We start from the raw sequence: 16,217 nt of genomic DNA, 5'->3' as shown, positions 1-16,217 counted from the left end.
AATTCTATCCAAATCAATGGCTAGAATGGAAGTCATTCCTTTTCATTTCCATTTTAAAGTCCAACTTCCCTTGACGAAACATACCCTTAATATCTATAGAGATGGAAAATTGGTTGATTGCGTTACCAAATACCGGATTCCAATTATAATTATGCTCACATGCTAGTTCTCGTACTTGCAACTCACATTAAGTCATGTTAGCACATCCTTCATCCATGGAGCTTAAATCTTCAAGTGATTTTGCACTTACCACAAAACAAACACCGTAAAAACAATCATGTGGTTTGGTTATATCTAACATCTCATGGTCCTTGTTCAAGATCGTTTGGATTTTCTTGCATGTAACCTCGTGGTAAATTCACCTAATTTGTTAGGACTGACTTCTCTTTCTTGGATAGATCAGGAATAAATTCATCATAGGATGGTAGCTGGTGGAGTACGATATCAAGAATAAATTTGCCCTTTGACCGTCAGCAGCATGTACAGATGTGAACTAAAGCTATCCCAATGGATAAATTTTGGAGCTCTTTGGGGTATGTCACTGGCAGTGGCTTCATGAAAATGGCTCGTCAATACTTCGAAAGACCAAGCTATTTTGTGGTAAATCCAGCAGGCCGCGCTCACCCTCTCCACCCACCAAGCATCCGGACTTATTTTTCTCGTCCATTGGATCATCCACCAAACAGATCTCAAACCACTTGAAACTGATGGTGGATCCTAAAGAAAGATGGATCGTTCTGTTCAGCGAAAGAGATACCTCCAAATCATCCTAAAGAAATTACCATATGCACTGCATGTATGCTATCAATCGCCAAAATGCGCTAATATAGATTCATTCATCCCATATTTGTTTCAATAATTGGCTTACACTAATACACGGTGGCGATTAGTGGCGTGCACCGGCATGATCATGCATTCAACAATTCTTTTCCTTCCCACCGCAAACCTCCTGACACGTGTGAACTAACCCGGCAAAATGCCGCATTTTAGAATTCCGGCTCCAAAAGGAGCCTATCAAACATTTCAATTCTTTTCTTTTTTTTTTTTTTTTTTTTTTTTGACACTCTTGACTCCAGAAAAATATTTATTATTATCATAGACATACTTTTCTTTGTCTTACATAGACTCGTCCCAATATTTTCCACGACAAAGCGTGAGGCTCACGGAAAGCCCCTCCCCTTCCCACACTCACTTCACTCTTAGCCCCAAAAAGCCATGCACTAAATTAACGACTTTTCTTTATAATAAATATAAATAATAATAACAAACTATAAAAATCCCGCCACTCACTTTTACTAACAAAACTCGCCGCATCAGGAAAGGTTAAAATCGCCATTTTCTAAGAAAAAATTAACGTCGGCGTCTAACTCGCCGAAGTCCGCCTCCCAAAAGTACGGCCGCTGCCAGTAGAAGTCCGTTAGACATAACGACGGCTCCAAACTGAAGCCGTAGATGTCCTTACCGCTGTCGACCATCCAGTCGAACGGCATCTCGTCCCCGCCGTACCGGAGCACCGACGTCGGCGAGGGGTGAGGGTCGTCGGAGCAACCGCCGCCGCTCCTGCTGCTCTTGCTCGGCTCCCCGTCGACGGCCACCGCCTCCGCCGACGCGGCGGGGGTTGGCGATGTTTTCTCGGTAGGGAAGTTGGTCACCGCCTTGGCCCCCTTGAGCCGGACGGCGGCGCTGTCGTACACGGTAGCGGCCTCCTCCGCGGTGTCGAAGGTCCCGAGCCACACCCGCTTTCGCTGCGTCGGGTCACGGATCTCCGCCGCCCAGCGGCCCCACGGCCGCCGCCGCACTCCGCGGAACCTCTTCCCACACTCCGGCCGCTCCGGTGCTTTCTCCATCAGTTTCGGCGGCGGCGCCACCGCTCTCCGCCGGGCCGACGAGGCGGCGGCGGCGGCGACCTCGATCCCGATCTCGTGCACGTGCCTCTTTACTCTTCTCCGCGCGATACGGCCGTCGATTTCTTCATCACTCGACGACGAATCAGTAGCATCCGCATCCGTGAAGTAAACCCTCACAACCCGCCTCCTTGTCGACCTCCCGTCGGCCTTCGCCGCCGGGACCGTCTTCCTCGTGGCCACCACGTGCTCAGATAACTTCGCGCGGGCCACCTGAAGCCGCCGACGAGCGACTTCCGATGGATTCATCGGGAGAAAACCCAAATCCGAAGCTCCACTAGTCAGGAATGATTCGAAGAAAAAAGAGGGAAGAAGCAACCAGAAGCGATTCCAGGGGTTCCGATACCACCCAAATATCCGAAATTTTCCAAACTAATCAGATATTCTTCCAGAAATTCTGGGCTCGATTCCTCCTTTTTCTGGAGAAAAACCCCAAAAGCCCTTCGATATAAGGAAAAATCGATCTATGTTCAGGGTTCTAGCAAGGGTTTTTCCTGGATCTAGGCGGGAAATGAAGAACGGAGGAGAGAGAGAGAGAAAGGGCACCAGAGAGAGAGAGAGAGAAAGGAAGAAGGGGGGATCAAACCCAGAACGAAAACGAGCAGTCTCCGCTAAAAATTTCTCGACTAACGCTTTCTAGATCTCATCAGGGTTATATATAAGCAACTCGATTAAATAGAATAGAGTCGTCAAATGGACGGTGCAGATAAGTAGGTAGTGGAGATTAACAGATTTTGATAACGGTCGGCTTGAATGATAACATATTTGACACAGTACAAGTAGCGTGAGCTATTTTCCCGTGTTTACAGTTAGTGTAGTATCAGATAACATTTGACCATTAATCTTGTATACCATCTAAAGGGATTTTTCCGCGTTTTAAAGTGCGGAGCCGCTGTAACAGCCTTTGTCCGGATCCACCGCTCCACGTAGTCTCTCGGAGAAATTATATCCTACACAATATACGCTATATATAACGATTTACTATATAAAGCTCTATTCCTATGGATCGCATCCATTATATACCCATCTTGGATTGCCACCTCATATTATTTCTATTTATTATGCACCATTGATGTGGTATGCAATAACTTTTCTATTCTTACCCGAAATAATTCATCATTTAAGTTTTATTCCCTACTGTCTAATGTATCGTGTGCCGTGTCATATTGTGAAGGTTTTAATATAGATATTTTGTGAATAGTTAGGGTAATTTGGTAAATTGAGATCATACACGCTTGGGCGTGTGCCACGTGAGAGGTACACGTAGAGCCCTGGTGGAAATATTTTGGTAAAGCTGTACGAGAACGCAACACGTGGGTGGGGAAACGAGGATTGGGGGACTTTTTTTCTTTTTCTGGGAGATGGTCACGTGCGCTCCAGACCCGGGCTCACGTGATTTCGTCCGTACGGGAGCTGTGTTCGGCCGATGAACGACCTGGGATCACGTGGAGGGGCCCCCACTGTGTGAGCGGGAATCCCATACAGAAACAATGGAGCTCTTTTCTCGAATAATACAAAAAAAAATCTTTTTTACCAAAATATATTCAAACCAAACTTATTTACCAAAATGATGTAAGAGGGAAAAACGCCATTTTGAATGGCGTTTTTCCCCCTGCCACGTCACTCCCCATTTCCACGGTGGCATCGTCCCAAAAAAAAAAAAAAAAAAAAAAAAAAAAAAAGAAAGAAACGCCATTTGAAATGGCGCTTTTAAAAACGCCATTCCAAATGGCGTTTTTCAATTTTCCCACCCAAAAATAAAGGAAAAAATCGTGGGAAAATAGAAAATTTTGTTTTTTAAAATTTAAAATTAGTAAATAAATTAAAAATTTTAATTTTGATTGAATTTTAAAATATAAAGATTTGAATTTGTAATTCATTAAAAAAATTAATTTAGATTTTTTATTTCAAATTTTTTTTAAAAGATGTCCAAAAAAATCTTAAGAAATTAAAAAAAAATTATCATAGAAAATAAAAAAAGAGACATGTCTAAATTAATTCTTTTTCTTTTTTCTAAATTTTAATTTAATTTAAATTAGAAAATATCATTTAAATTATTATTTTTATTATTTAATTAAATTTATTTATTAAAAAATTACAAATAGATAAATAAAGATATTAAAAAAAATAAAAAATAAAAAAAAAGAGAAAACGCCATTCTCTCCCCTCCCCAAACCCCTTTTTCCCCTCCTTCTCCCTTCTCGATCTTCTCCTTCTTCCTTTACAAATTTAAGTAAAGGAAAAGAATACATAATATATCATAAAAATGAAAGAAAACTAATATTATATTTTTAAATTATAAAAATTACAAATTAAATTAAAAAATATATCATAAAAAAAGTAAATAAAAGATAAAAAATGGTAATAAAATAGAAATTATAATTTAAAACAAAAAATTATCTTTAATTTTAATTAAAAATTATCATTCAAATTACTATCCTCATTAAAAAATTTAATAAATTAAAAAAAATAATTAAACAAATTATGAAAAAAAATTTAAAAAATTTAGAAAAAAGAAAAAGAATAAAAAAACACCGAAGGAAACGACGTTTTCTCCTTTCCCCCCTTCTTCTCTCCTTCTCCCTCTTCTTCTTTCTCCCTACTCCGGCGTTTCTCCGACAGCACGACGGTGAGCTGCCTCCTCTCTCCCTCTTCCTCTCTCTTCCTCTATTTAAAAAATTTAAAAAATAAAAATTACCAGAAAGAAAGTCAAGGGATCGACTCACAGAGTGTCGCAGTCAAAAATTTTGCGTGCCGTTAAACTCTTTTAGCCATGAGTCGATTCATGGGGTCGACTAAAAAATATAAATCTACTTTTCTTACAATTTTTTATATTATGTATTTGTAATCTTTTAATAAATAAATTAAATGAAATAATGAAAATAATAATTTAAATGATAATTTTTAATTTAAATTAAAATTAAATTTCTTTAAAATTTATAATTATAATTCTTATTTTATTGTTATTTTTTTATTTTCCTATGATACTTTTTTTTATTTATTTTAAAATAGTTATCATTTGAAATTATAATTTCATTTCTCTTCCATTTTTTTCTTTTTAGCATTCTATTACGTATTCTTTTTCTTTAATTAAAAAATTATTATTTTTTCTAAAGTTCAATTTACAAAATGACATTTTTAAAGACTTATTTTATTTTTATAAAATTTTTTTAGCCTATTTTTAAATTTTTTTTGAATCTTTTTTTAATTTATTATTTTTTATTTGAGAAAGTAATTTGAAATAATATTTTAATTTCAATTTATCTTTAAAATTTTATTCTTTTTTATTTTTACATTATAATTCTTTTTTTTTATTTTTTAAAAATTTTATAATTTTTAATTTTCTTAAAAATTTTGAAGACAAGTATTTCGAATGATGTTTTTCAATTTAATTTCAAATTTTTATTTTTTTCATATTTTTTTCTCTTTTTTTATTTTCTATGATAAATTTTTTTTAATTTCTTAAGATTTTTTTGGACATCTTTTAAAAAAAATTTGAAATAAAAAATCTAAATTAATTTTTTTAATGAATTACAAATTCAAATCTTTATATTTTAAAATTCAATCAAAATTAAAATTTTTAATTTATTTACTAATTTCAAATTTTAAAAAACAAAATTTTCCATTTTCCCACGATTTTTTCCTTTATTTTTGGGTGGAAAAATTGAAAAACGCCATTTTGAATGGCGTTTTTAAAAACGCCATTCAAAATAGCGTTTTTAAAAGCGCCATTTGGAATGGCGTTTTTAAAAGCGCCATTCCAAATGGCGTTTCTTTCTTTTTTTTTTTTTTTTTTTTTTTTTTGGGACGATGCCATCGTGGAAATGGGGAGTGACGTGGCAGGGGGAAAAACGCCATTTTGAATGGCGTTTTTCCCTCTTACATCATTTTGGTAAATAAGTTTGGTTTGAATATATTTTGGTAAAAAAGATTTTTTTTTGTATTATTCGAGAAAAGAGCTCGAAACAATGCGAGGGCGGTGGCAGCGCGGGCGCGCAACATTTGGCTGCGGCAAGCTACTTGACAATTTCTTACGATGAGACTTCTCAATTACCCGGGTCCAAGGTTCGGTGGAAAAATATAATGAACTGGGTGTCGTAGAAGAGGACCTACGAAAGGGACTTTGCGTGGAAATTTAGGTTTTCGATGTTTTTCTTTTCTTTTTTTCCTTTTTTTTTTTTATTTCCTTGTTGGCGTTGTACAAATTAGGCAGAAGTCCAAAAAAAAAACCTATCAGTAAACAGAAGAATGGAGACTTTGAAACCCCGTCATTATCACACGTGAGAAGGCTCATGAGCATCGGCTTTCGGCGCCAGCAATATATCCACCTAGCTTGGAATTATGGAGTTTCCCTCCAAAAACACATTATTAAGCCTGCTGCCTGAAGCTAATCAATCTGCCATCTGGTTCCTCTCTCAATAAATAGGAATGACCCTAAAGGCTTGCAAAACTATGATAAAATCACCTTTTCGCATATTAACAGCCAGTTCATATCCTTTTCTGGCTATTGCTAGCTCAACACAAGGAACTGTACATGGAGGTAAGCTCTTTCCGACAGCACAAATCAACTCACCCATATAATTCTTGATTATAATGTCCGCTCCTGCTGCCTCATCATTAATAGATCCATCAAAATTAACCTTCAACATGCCAACAGGAAGAGGTAACCAAGTCGTTTTGATACTTTATGCTCATGCGTGGCATGAAATGCCAGGGTTATTCGAGTACCTTGACTATGTGTGGTTTTAAAAGTTATTCATTTTGGCAGGTAATGGTTAGGGTTTAGCCTAGGTTGTCATCTTGGAGGGTAATGCTGGGATCTAATGGTTGGTTTGAACATACAATAGGGTTGGAGAATCTAGGATTAACAACGCTTGTTTATTTGACCTTGCTGGCATGTGTTGCGGATTTGAATAATATGAAGCTTCCCAAATTGATTGGAATCTGCCACTAATGCAATCTCAGATATATCCTTACTTGATCCAGCTAGCATGCTGATATTGGTGGATATATCTTTTTTGGCAATAGACTGGAGTATGGGTTGCACTCCTAGAACTAGTTTGATGTTAATAAGAGACTATTTAACTAGATGATCACTAGGGAGGATTCTTCTAATTATTATCATTTTATGTTGGTACTTTCTAAATGCCTGTAACAAGAAATCTATTGCTAATCTCTCTCATCAATGATAGCTAACTTTTAAAACATAATTACTATGAAAAGCTTAAAAATCATAATTAATATTAGACAAAAACATATAGAAAATTAGGATCAACAACATAATTTGTTTTGGTACTTCCTTGATGCAACTCGCTTAGCCCCATGGTTTTGATTAACAATTTAAAACCATTGGCTACTTCAACCATCTCTCTTTACTTTATTGAGATAAGTAATATGAAAAAATATAGCAGCTATTAATTTTTTATAACAGGCCATTATAATATAAATAATGATCATTAATTTACTAATGTTTTTAACAAATAATATTTTACCAAATTGAACTTTTCTCAAGATTTCATCCAAAAGCAATTGTACCATCAAGAATATTATTTTAATTAAAAAGTAAAGAAAAATATCATTATTTTTCTGTTGTTATCCATTTCAATATAATATTATTATAAAATTCATTACTTTAATGTTTATTTTAATATAAAAAATCTGAAAAGTTGCTTTGGAGATGGGGATGTTGTAACGGGATAATACATTATTTCAAATCTTGTTCATGCTTTGCCATATGCTTATTAGTCCTTTTTTTTTTTCTTTTAGTGCCCTTACAACTGGATGTAATGTGAAACAGCAATCTTTGATTATTATATCTTTTAGCCATAAAAATATTTACTTTTCATATACAAGAGCTTTTCAATAAAAAAAAAAAGAAAAAACCTTCCATAAGCAGGCCCAGGACACTTGAAATCTAACCAATTAAAACATTAAAATCAGAAAGATGAATTTAGGCGTATGCAGCCTAGATGAAAATAATAAAGAGGCTGGGATGATGATCGTTAACGGTGATTTTACAAATGAGATTTTCGCTAGGAGTTTCAAATCTAAAGCTGATAAAGACTCAAGCAGGACCATATTCTAAGAATATGTTTGATTCATGGTTGGAAGTGAAATCAAAATAGATCAGAATGAAAATTAAAATGATCATATTTCTCGATATATTTGATTTATGACTAAAATCGGGCAGAAATTTAAATACCTGATGAGAGTTCAAATTGAATTTTGATGAATTGTGACATAATTCTCATTTTCCTATGAAATTGATATGGGAATGAGACTCTCCCAACTAACAATTAGAATGGGAGCCACTCAATCTCACTTCCATTCTAGTGTACTCCAACTTCCTCCAATCACATATGTCTTTAATGTAGATTTGTAAAGTATTTCTAATACGGACCATGGTCTACTAAAAGTAACCTGACCTCACTCCTTGATGGGTCTGAATCCAAGTTGAGAGGCTCCGGACCCAACCTGACCAGAGTTTTACCGTTCAACCAAGTATTACTAATTAAACTTTATATTAGGACAATGACAAGGCAAAGTAGGGCAGGATTCTCGATTTAATCCCATGACTGGGACTCTAGTCATGGTTCATGGTCCGGGGGCTTCAAGCTTTGGCCTTCTAACCCTACAGGAGCTGCTCTTAATTAATACCTTTTTTCCCGAGGATAAGCCGGCATGAGTGGATGTCCACTTAATGCCGCTAGAGACCATCCATGTTCTTCTCGACCTTTTGCCTTGCTGGCCTTTTGCTCTGAGAGAAAACAGGTAGATCTAATGAAATAGGAATGGCCAACTGAAGGTTGGAGAACTCTCTCTCTCTCTCTCTCATTAATAGATGCTGTTAGGATTTGTTGTCTCGAGATTCAGCCTACATTGAGCCCATACGAGGTTCGCGGCGAAAAATGGAGTCCAACGAGACTAAGATCATCCCAAATGGAGCTCGGATGGAGGAGATACGAGCTTTTAAAGTCGATACGAGATCCGAGACGGTGGAGGACCGCCGGTGGCCGGCGGTGCGGCCGCAGGCGGGGCCAATGCGCGGGATGCATGACCCAGGCGTGCGGCCCAGGCGAGCGCACGACCTAGCCCGTGCAAGGGCCCGCGCGTGGGCGCGGGCCATCCCAAGCCCAGGCGCCTTGCCTGGGCCTGTACCTCGATCCACCGTGGACTGAGCGGTCCACAGCTGGGCCTGTGGACCACGTGGGTGTTTTCCACTCATTTTTTGCGGTCTACGGTACTATTCTATAGACCGAAATACGATCAGAGAGTGTGGGTTGATCTGGTTCTCGATCCAACGGTCCAGATCTTTATATGGGTTGATTAAGGAGTCTTAAACCTAATCTAACGGGTTTAAGCCCTTTAAAAAGGCCTGTGAGACACAGAGGGAAACAGAGATGGTTTGGTTTTGCTGGAGAAACGCATCGTACGGAGTCGTACAGAACCCGAGAGAAGAAAGAGAGGCTGAAGCACTGAGAGAGAAGGAGCAAGAGGCTCCTGGACAGCGGACGCCAGGCACTTCAGGGGTTCAGGGCTTTTCAAGAAAGAAAGTTTTTGTGAGGAGAACTTTCTGTAAGAGAGAACTGGGTGTACAATGGTTGAGGATGAAATTTTCTCTTGTAAATTTTTTTTTCATAGTGAAGTTTGCATGCCCCGTGGAGGCAAGCCCTTTTGTGACTGATCCACATATTTTGATTGTTTTTATTTTATTTCTTTTTTCTTCCTACTGCATCGCGTGGTATTGAAAAAATCTTGGGAGGTGGTGTCCTGGTCAGACATCCACCAAACAAGTGGTATCAGAGTAAGGCGGTACAAGGACGCAGATTGCAGCGGTGGTAAGCAAGACTGAAGATGGAGAAGATAGGAACAATCAAGATGAAGATCAACAAGTTTGATGATAAGAGCAATTTCTCCTTGTCGCAGGCAAGGGTGAAGGACGTGCTCATCCAACAAGGGTTGATCGATGCTCTCTTGTGCAATGAGAAGCCGACCACCATAGAGGTGCGGGTTTGAAAACGGCTACAGATGCAGGCGGTGAGCACCATCCGCATGTACCTGACGGATGAGGTGGTGATCCATGTGCTGAGCGAGACTTTCCAACGGTACTGTGGTCGAAGCTCGAGGAGTTGTACATGGCAAAGTCTCTCACCAACATTCTTTTCCTCTGGAGGCAGTTTTACCAACTGCGGATGACTGAGGGACAGAGCGTGCAGGAGTATCTAAGCCACTTTCAGAAGATCCTCACCGACCTCCTCAGTGTTGGCGAGAATGTTGAGGAGAAGATCAGGACGTTGGTTTTATTGGCGTCGCTTCTTCCTTCGTATGAATCTTTGGTGACGCTCTTCTAGTGGGAAAGAGCACTATCAAGATGGATGAGATCACCACAGCGATACTCCAAAATGAGGTTCTCAGGAGGGAGAATCCGGCTTTGAGCTCAGGTGGTGGTAGCTCAGCTTTGGTGGCTTCTGGAGGAGTAGGAGGTGGTAGACGGAGCGATAGGAGATCGCAACGAGGGCGGTCCAAGTCCAGGACAAACTTGAGCAAAATTAGGTGTTACCGGTGTGAGGAGTTGGGGCATCTAATCAGAGATTGTCCTCAACTCAAAAATCGGACGGTGGCTGCTGTAGCAACGGCCGACAGTGATTCAGATGGAGATATCCTGGAGATATCTGACGAGGTATCTACTTCTTCCCAGCAGTGGATATTAGATTCTTCATGTCCCTATCATGTATGTTGCAGAGAGGAGCAGTTTGACTCCCTAAAGAATAGTGAGGGCACTATATATCTGTCGGATGGATCGAACTGTGCGATCAGAGGCATTGAGACAATCAACTGGAGGACACATGACGGTACAGTGAGGAGATTGGGAGAGGTCCGATACATATCCAATTTCAGATGGAATCTTATCTCACTTAGCAGACTGGATTCGAAAGGCTACAGGACGGTAGCTGGTGGAGGAATCCTAAGGGTGCTATGCGGCGATAGGATTGTGCTGGAGGGGAAGAAGGGGAGCAGAGGATATTATTACCTGACGGAGAGCTCAGTGCTAGGTGGAGCTTCGGGAGCCTGGTGGAGCCCAGAGCGAGGTGGAGCTCCAGGAGGTGGATCGGGCACGAGACAGGAGACTCGGGAGGATGAGAGGCGACGTCGCAAGGTGAGATTCCTATTACTGTAGGATGATGCCCTGAGTAGGTCTTAGGTCAGGAGGAGCACAGCATACGACGGAGATGGGATCGAGCAGCCTGGCTCGACTCCCATGTTTGCCCATCCATGATCAGCAGGCGATTGCCCCAGGGCATGAGGGTTAGGAGATCTAGAAGCTCTTGGAGTTTGGAGGAGGCCGAATATCGAGTCGAGATAAAGATTGTTAGGATTTGATGCCTCAAGATTCAGTCCACATTGAGCCCACAACGAGGTTCGCGGTGAAAAATGAAATCAGATGAGACCAAAATCACCCCAAACGAAGCTCAGATGGAGGAGATACGAGCTTTTGCAATCGATACGAAACCCGAGGCGATGGAGGACCGCCAGCAGCCGGCGGCGGGCCGGCAGAGCGGCGACGTGCGGCCCAAGCGGGGCCAACACACGGGACGCGCGACCCAGGCGCACGACCTAGGCGGGCGGGCGGCCCAGCCAGGCACACCGCCCAAGCAAGCGTGCGGCCCAGCCAGGCGCACGGCCCAGGCGGGCGTGCAGCCCAGGCGGGCGCGCCGCCCAGCCCAGGCCCAAGCGCCTTGCCTGGGCCTGTACCCCGGTCCACAGCACTCTTTCGTGGATCGGAGCGCGATCGAAGGGCGTGGGTTGATCTGGTTCTCGATCCAACGGTCCAGATCCTTATATGGGTTGATTAAAGAGTTTTAAACCTAATCTAACGGATTTAAGCCCTTTAAAAGGGCCTGTGAGGCACAGAGAGAAACAGAGGTAGTCTGGTTTTGCCGTAGGATGCGCCGTACGGAGCCGTACGGAATCCGAGAGATGAAAGAGAGGCTGAAGTGCTGAGAGAGAAGGAGCAGGAGGCTCCTGGACAGCGGACGCCAGGCACTTCAGGGGTTTAGGTGTTTTCAAGAGAGAATTTTTATGAGGAGAACTTTCTGTGAGAGAGAACTGGGTGTACAAGAGTTGAAAATGAGATCTCCTCTTGTAATTTTTTTTTTCATAGTGAAATTTGCATTCTCCGTGGAGGCGAGCCCTTTTGTGGCTGATCCACGTATTTTGATTGTTTTTGTTTTATTTTTTTTTCTTCCTGCTGCATCGCGTGATATTGAAAAGATCTTAGGAGATGGTATCTTGATCAGACATCCACCCGACAGATGCAATCCATTTGCCTTCTTTTTGTTGAATCTAATCAGCTTCATCGTTGTTGTACGTTAAAATAAACAAAGGCTAATGTAGGGCACAGGATCTCAGTAAAAGATATTGGAGCGTATTTGGAATCTTGCGAGCATGCTAGTTAGATGGGTATTATTGTGTGAGACATAGCACGTGACAGTGGATTATAAGTTTTGGAAATGTTGACTGTTCTCTAAATTATTATGGGAAAATTTATCAATTATTCATGGATTTCTCTGCTAAATAAAGGATTGATGGATGTCTTCTTGATGGATAACATTTAAAATCATTCAACAAATCAGTTTTAGTATGGACCATTCTATATAAAATAGCAAGGGCACGCATATGTAAGCAGTAGATACATGTGGTGTCTGCACGCTTTACTATGCAAATCATGGGTAATTAAGATAGTTCTTGATGCATACAATAATTAACCTAATGTATGTGCCAGCTTCTCTCCTCCTCTAGGTAATGAAAGAAGGAAACAAGAGGAAAATACCAGCAAAAACTATTTTTATTAGTAGAAGATTTATAATGTTCATGTCAATCTATTATGTATCTCAGCATCTAAAATTATATGTACCTCATACAATTGTCTTAGTTTTATCATATTTTTTATCTCATTTGTTCAGGAATAATCACAAAAAATAGTAGTTGATTTTATTCACACATGTATGCATAGATTTAGCATCCTTGTTATTCATGATATTATAATTCCAATGGCTAACATGGTGTTCCTCTTTAGATATATAAACATGGTACAAATATGCATGCGCAAAAACAAATACACGGACACGTACGTGCACATGCACATATCTAGAGTAGAGGAGACACATAGCGGCATTTATACTAAAGTACGGAAAGAATATAAAGTTTTTTTGATGGTACAAAAATAAGAAATGTGGCAAGTAATTTATTGTCAAAAAATTATTTTTATTTTAATTACTGATGGTAAGGTTCCATATAATGAATCGGCCTTGGTCATTTTTTAAACATGATGTCGCACCCCATCAGACCATGATATGGTTTATTTTGCATACGATGGAATGATTGTATGAGGACGCACCAAACCTACTTACTGACATGTTGGCAAGCTTGGGGCACAAAGGACACCCACTTGGTACTCAACCAAACAAATTGACCACGTTCCAATAATATACAGCGAATAAATAGAACAACATTGAGAAGTTGATAACCAAAAGGCAATCACACGCCCCTGGCAAAACACATAATTGATAGCTCTGAACTCCGAGATGAACTCAAAGACGGCCCTACATGAGAGAATCCAATGTCTGGTCAGCACTCAGCGTGAGATAAGTATAGGGCCCGGTTTTATCTTTAGCAAGAAAGAAAGATCATCTTCTTCATATGTACCATTAGGTTACCCACAGCATGAATATCAAAGTGATCGAACTCCATCCATTATCCATCTGCATGGATCTTAAAGCGATCGGTTGGTGATCCAATAGTGAATTCGCAAGAAGGAGGATGAATCCTTCTTTCTTTCGTATGAAAGATACAACCCCATCCAATGAGACGAGAACCAAACCGCAATTATGGCATTTGTGGTCTAGCAAGAGAACCAAACCGCAATCCATTTAAAGGTTGACATAGTGAGTGCTAAAATCTTAGGATTGAATTGGACCTATCAGAATATAGTTTCATATTGTTACTCCAAAATTCTTCTCAATAAAAATATTATTTCAAAATCAGAACCAGTGGTATAGTTGGTGTTGTTTGGGGCCAGCATCCATGCAACTTGCGTCCCTAGGGACAATGACATCAAGTGCCAGACAACGAGGTTGTGGTATTCATGGTATAAGCTATACGTAGACAGGAGAACCAAACCGCGAACTACTTAAAAAGTGGCATAAATGTTAAAATCTTAGGGTTGAGCTGGACCTATCAGAATATATATGGTCCAACATTGTAAGTCCCACTTGTATAAAGTGAAGACAACTAAATATTTCCATGGGTGGCTAGAGTCCTTTGCATCCTTTTAAGTAGGCATTTGTTGGACCAAGTGTATCGGTAAATCGCTTCTAAGGGTTTCTTTACATTTTTAAATGGTGGCAGAAAGTGGATAAGAGAAGGGTTCAGCTTGAGTTGCAAGCAAGTGCTTTTGGTCCCTCTACCATGTGTTATTGCAATCAATCTTGGAAGAAAGGAAGCAGAGGATGTCCGTTGCTTGTAAACCAAGCCTCTTTAACACTGTAACCCTCATGACAAATGCAAACCCTAGAAACATCCAGTCATCAGCATAGGATCCTATAACTATGTTAACTTGAAGATTTCCAAAGATTTCCTTTCTTTTTTAAAAAATAAAAGAAAAAAAAAATGATTGTGGAGAGTGCTTTTGCCTTTGACTATCATGGATTTTGTATAAAAAAAACCTATTTCGTTATCCATTTCACAAAAAAAAGGTCAAATTAATTTTATAGAAAGGTGTATATTTAGGATTTATGGATAATTTTATCCATGAATTAGTACAAGATGGACAAAGTGTAAATGAATATATATTAGATATTCAAATGTGTATCAACATCCACAAACACATCTTTATCCAAAAAAAAAAAAAAAACATTCACAAACACACATTAGGCAGCACAAATTTATCTAAGGATCCCAACATATGTATAATATTCCACCAAGGTAATTAATCCAACTTTCTTTGCAAAATCAATTATCAAGTGGTTTTTTATACAAAATTTACTTAATTATTAAAAAATAAATAAAGAATATAAAAATTCAATTAATTGTTGCTTGGGGTTTTTTGCCCTCCTCGATCATAAACTCACTTGTCATGGTGCCTCCAACTAATTTATTAGTTGAAGATACATAGAATTTGTTAGGATTTGGAATTTAAATAAAAAAATATATTTTCTTGAAAAAAAGTGTTTTGGTGGAGCTTAGCTTATTCATTTGAATTCCATCAAGAATCAACCGTCCCAAAATATAATACAGTTTTCCCTAATTCTTTTCATACAATTTGTCTCACTATATGTACATATACTACAAGAAAATATTTTTTTACTGATAGCTATTAGTGACGGTAATTTTGTCATCACTAATAACAATTTTTACCGACAGTGAATGACGATCAATAAATTTATCATCGCAAAAAAAAAATATTAGCAACGACAATTTTGACTTTTAACGACGACAAGTTGCATCTCTAATAAGAAGTAATTTTATTTTTTTAATTTGGTTCTATGATTATTAGCAATGGAGTTATCTTATCAGCGATGGCATTCTGCCATCGCTAATAATCAAGTTATTTTATATATTTTTTAATATATTTTTAAGATTATTAGTGATGAGGTTATTTTATTAGAGATAGCATTTTACCATCTTTAATAACCAAGTAATTTTATTTTTTTATTTATTTTTAGGATTATTAGTGATGGACTTATCTTATTAGCGGTGGCAATTTGTCGTTGTTAATAACCCTAAAATTTTCCCTCCGAATTCCGCCCACCCCCCCCCCACCCTATAAAATTATTAGCGACGGCGAAACGCCATCGCTAATATCAAGATTTACCGATCGAACGTTACGACAAAAAATTTTTCCATCATTAAAAGGTCGATATTAGCGACAGCTAAAATACATATTAGCAATGACAAAATCGTCGCTATAAATTTAAATTTTAAAAATATCTATTAGCGATGGCTTTAGCAACTAAAGCCAGCCGTCGCTAATAGTCTATCCTAAAACCCCTCCGGATCCCTGACTACCTCCCCACTCCCCCCCACCTCCTCTCTCCCCCCCGCCTCCAGTCCCCCTTCTCCTCCGCCGCACCATCGGAGCCCCTGACTTCCTCCCCTCAACCCTGATGCCACTATCCCCACCTCTGATCCGGCATCCCCTTATCGGATCGCATGTTTTTGAGTCCTCTCCTTGTCGGATCGCCCTCTGCCTCCCATCTTCCCCTCCACCTCCGGTTTCTCTTCTCCCTACCGCACCATCGAAGCCACCGACAT

At 39.2% G+C, this 16,217-nt stretch overlaps 1 protein-coding gene across 1 annotated transcript; it reads right to left on the bottom strand.

Annotated features, from left to right (window-relative positions):
• Window positions 1-1,027: 1,027 nt before the first annotated feature.
• On the bottom strand, window positions 1,028-2,545 carry LOC105052315 (pathogenesis-related genes transcriptional activator PTI6). The gene has a single exon (XM_010933085.4). It carries the CDS (start codon window positions 2,151-2,153, stop codon window positions 1,314-1,316), a length of 840 nt encoding a protein of 279 aa, XP_010931387.1. The 5' UTR covers window positions 2,154-2,545; the 3' UTR covers window positions 1,028-1,313.
• Window positions 2,546-16,217: the final 13,672 nt, after the last annotated feature.

The sequence above is a fragment of the Elaeis guineensis genome, chromosome 10 (assembly GCF_000442705.2).
Source record: "Elaeis guineensis isolate ETL-2024a chromosome 10, EG11, whole genome shotgun sequence".
NCBI lineage: Eukaryota > Viridiplantae > Streptophyta > Magnoliopsida > Arecales > Arecaceae > Elaeis > Elaeis guineensis.
Note: the sequence above shows the minus strand (reverse complement) of the source record. Positions and strands in the feature narration are given on the sequence as shown.

Excerpts from the sequence above, each read along its gene's own strand:
- LOC105052315 (XM_010933085.4), bottom strand. The coding sequence starts at position 2,153 with ATGAATCCATCGGAAGTCGCTCGTCGGCGGCTTCAGGTGGCCCGCGCG.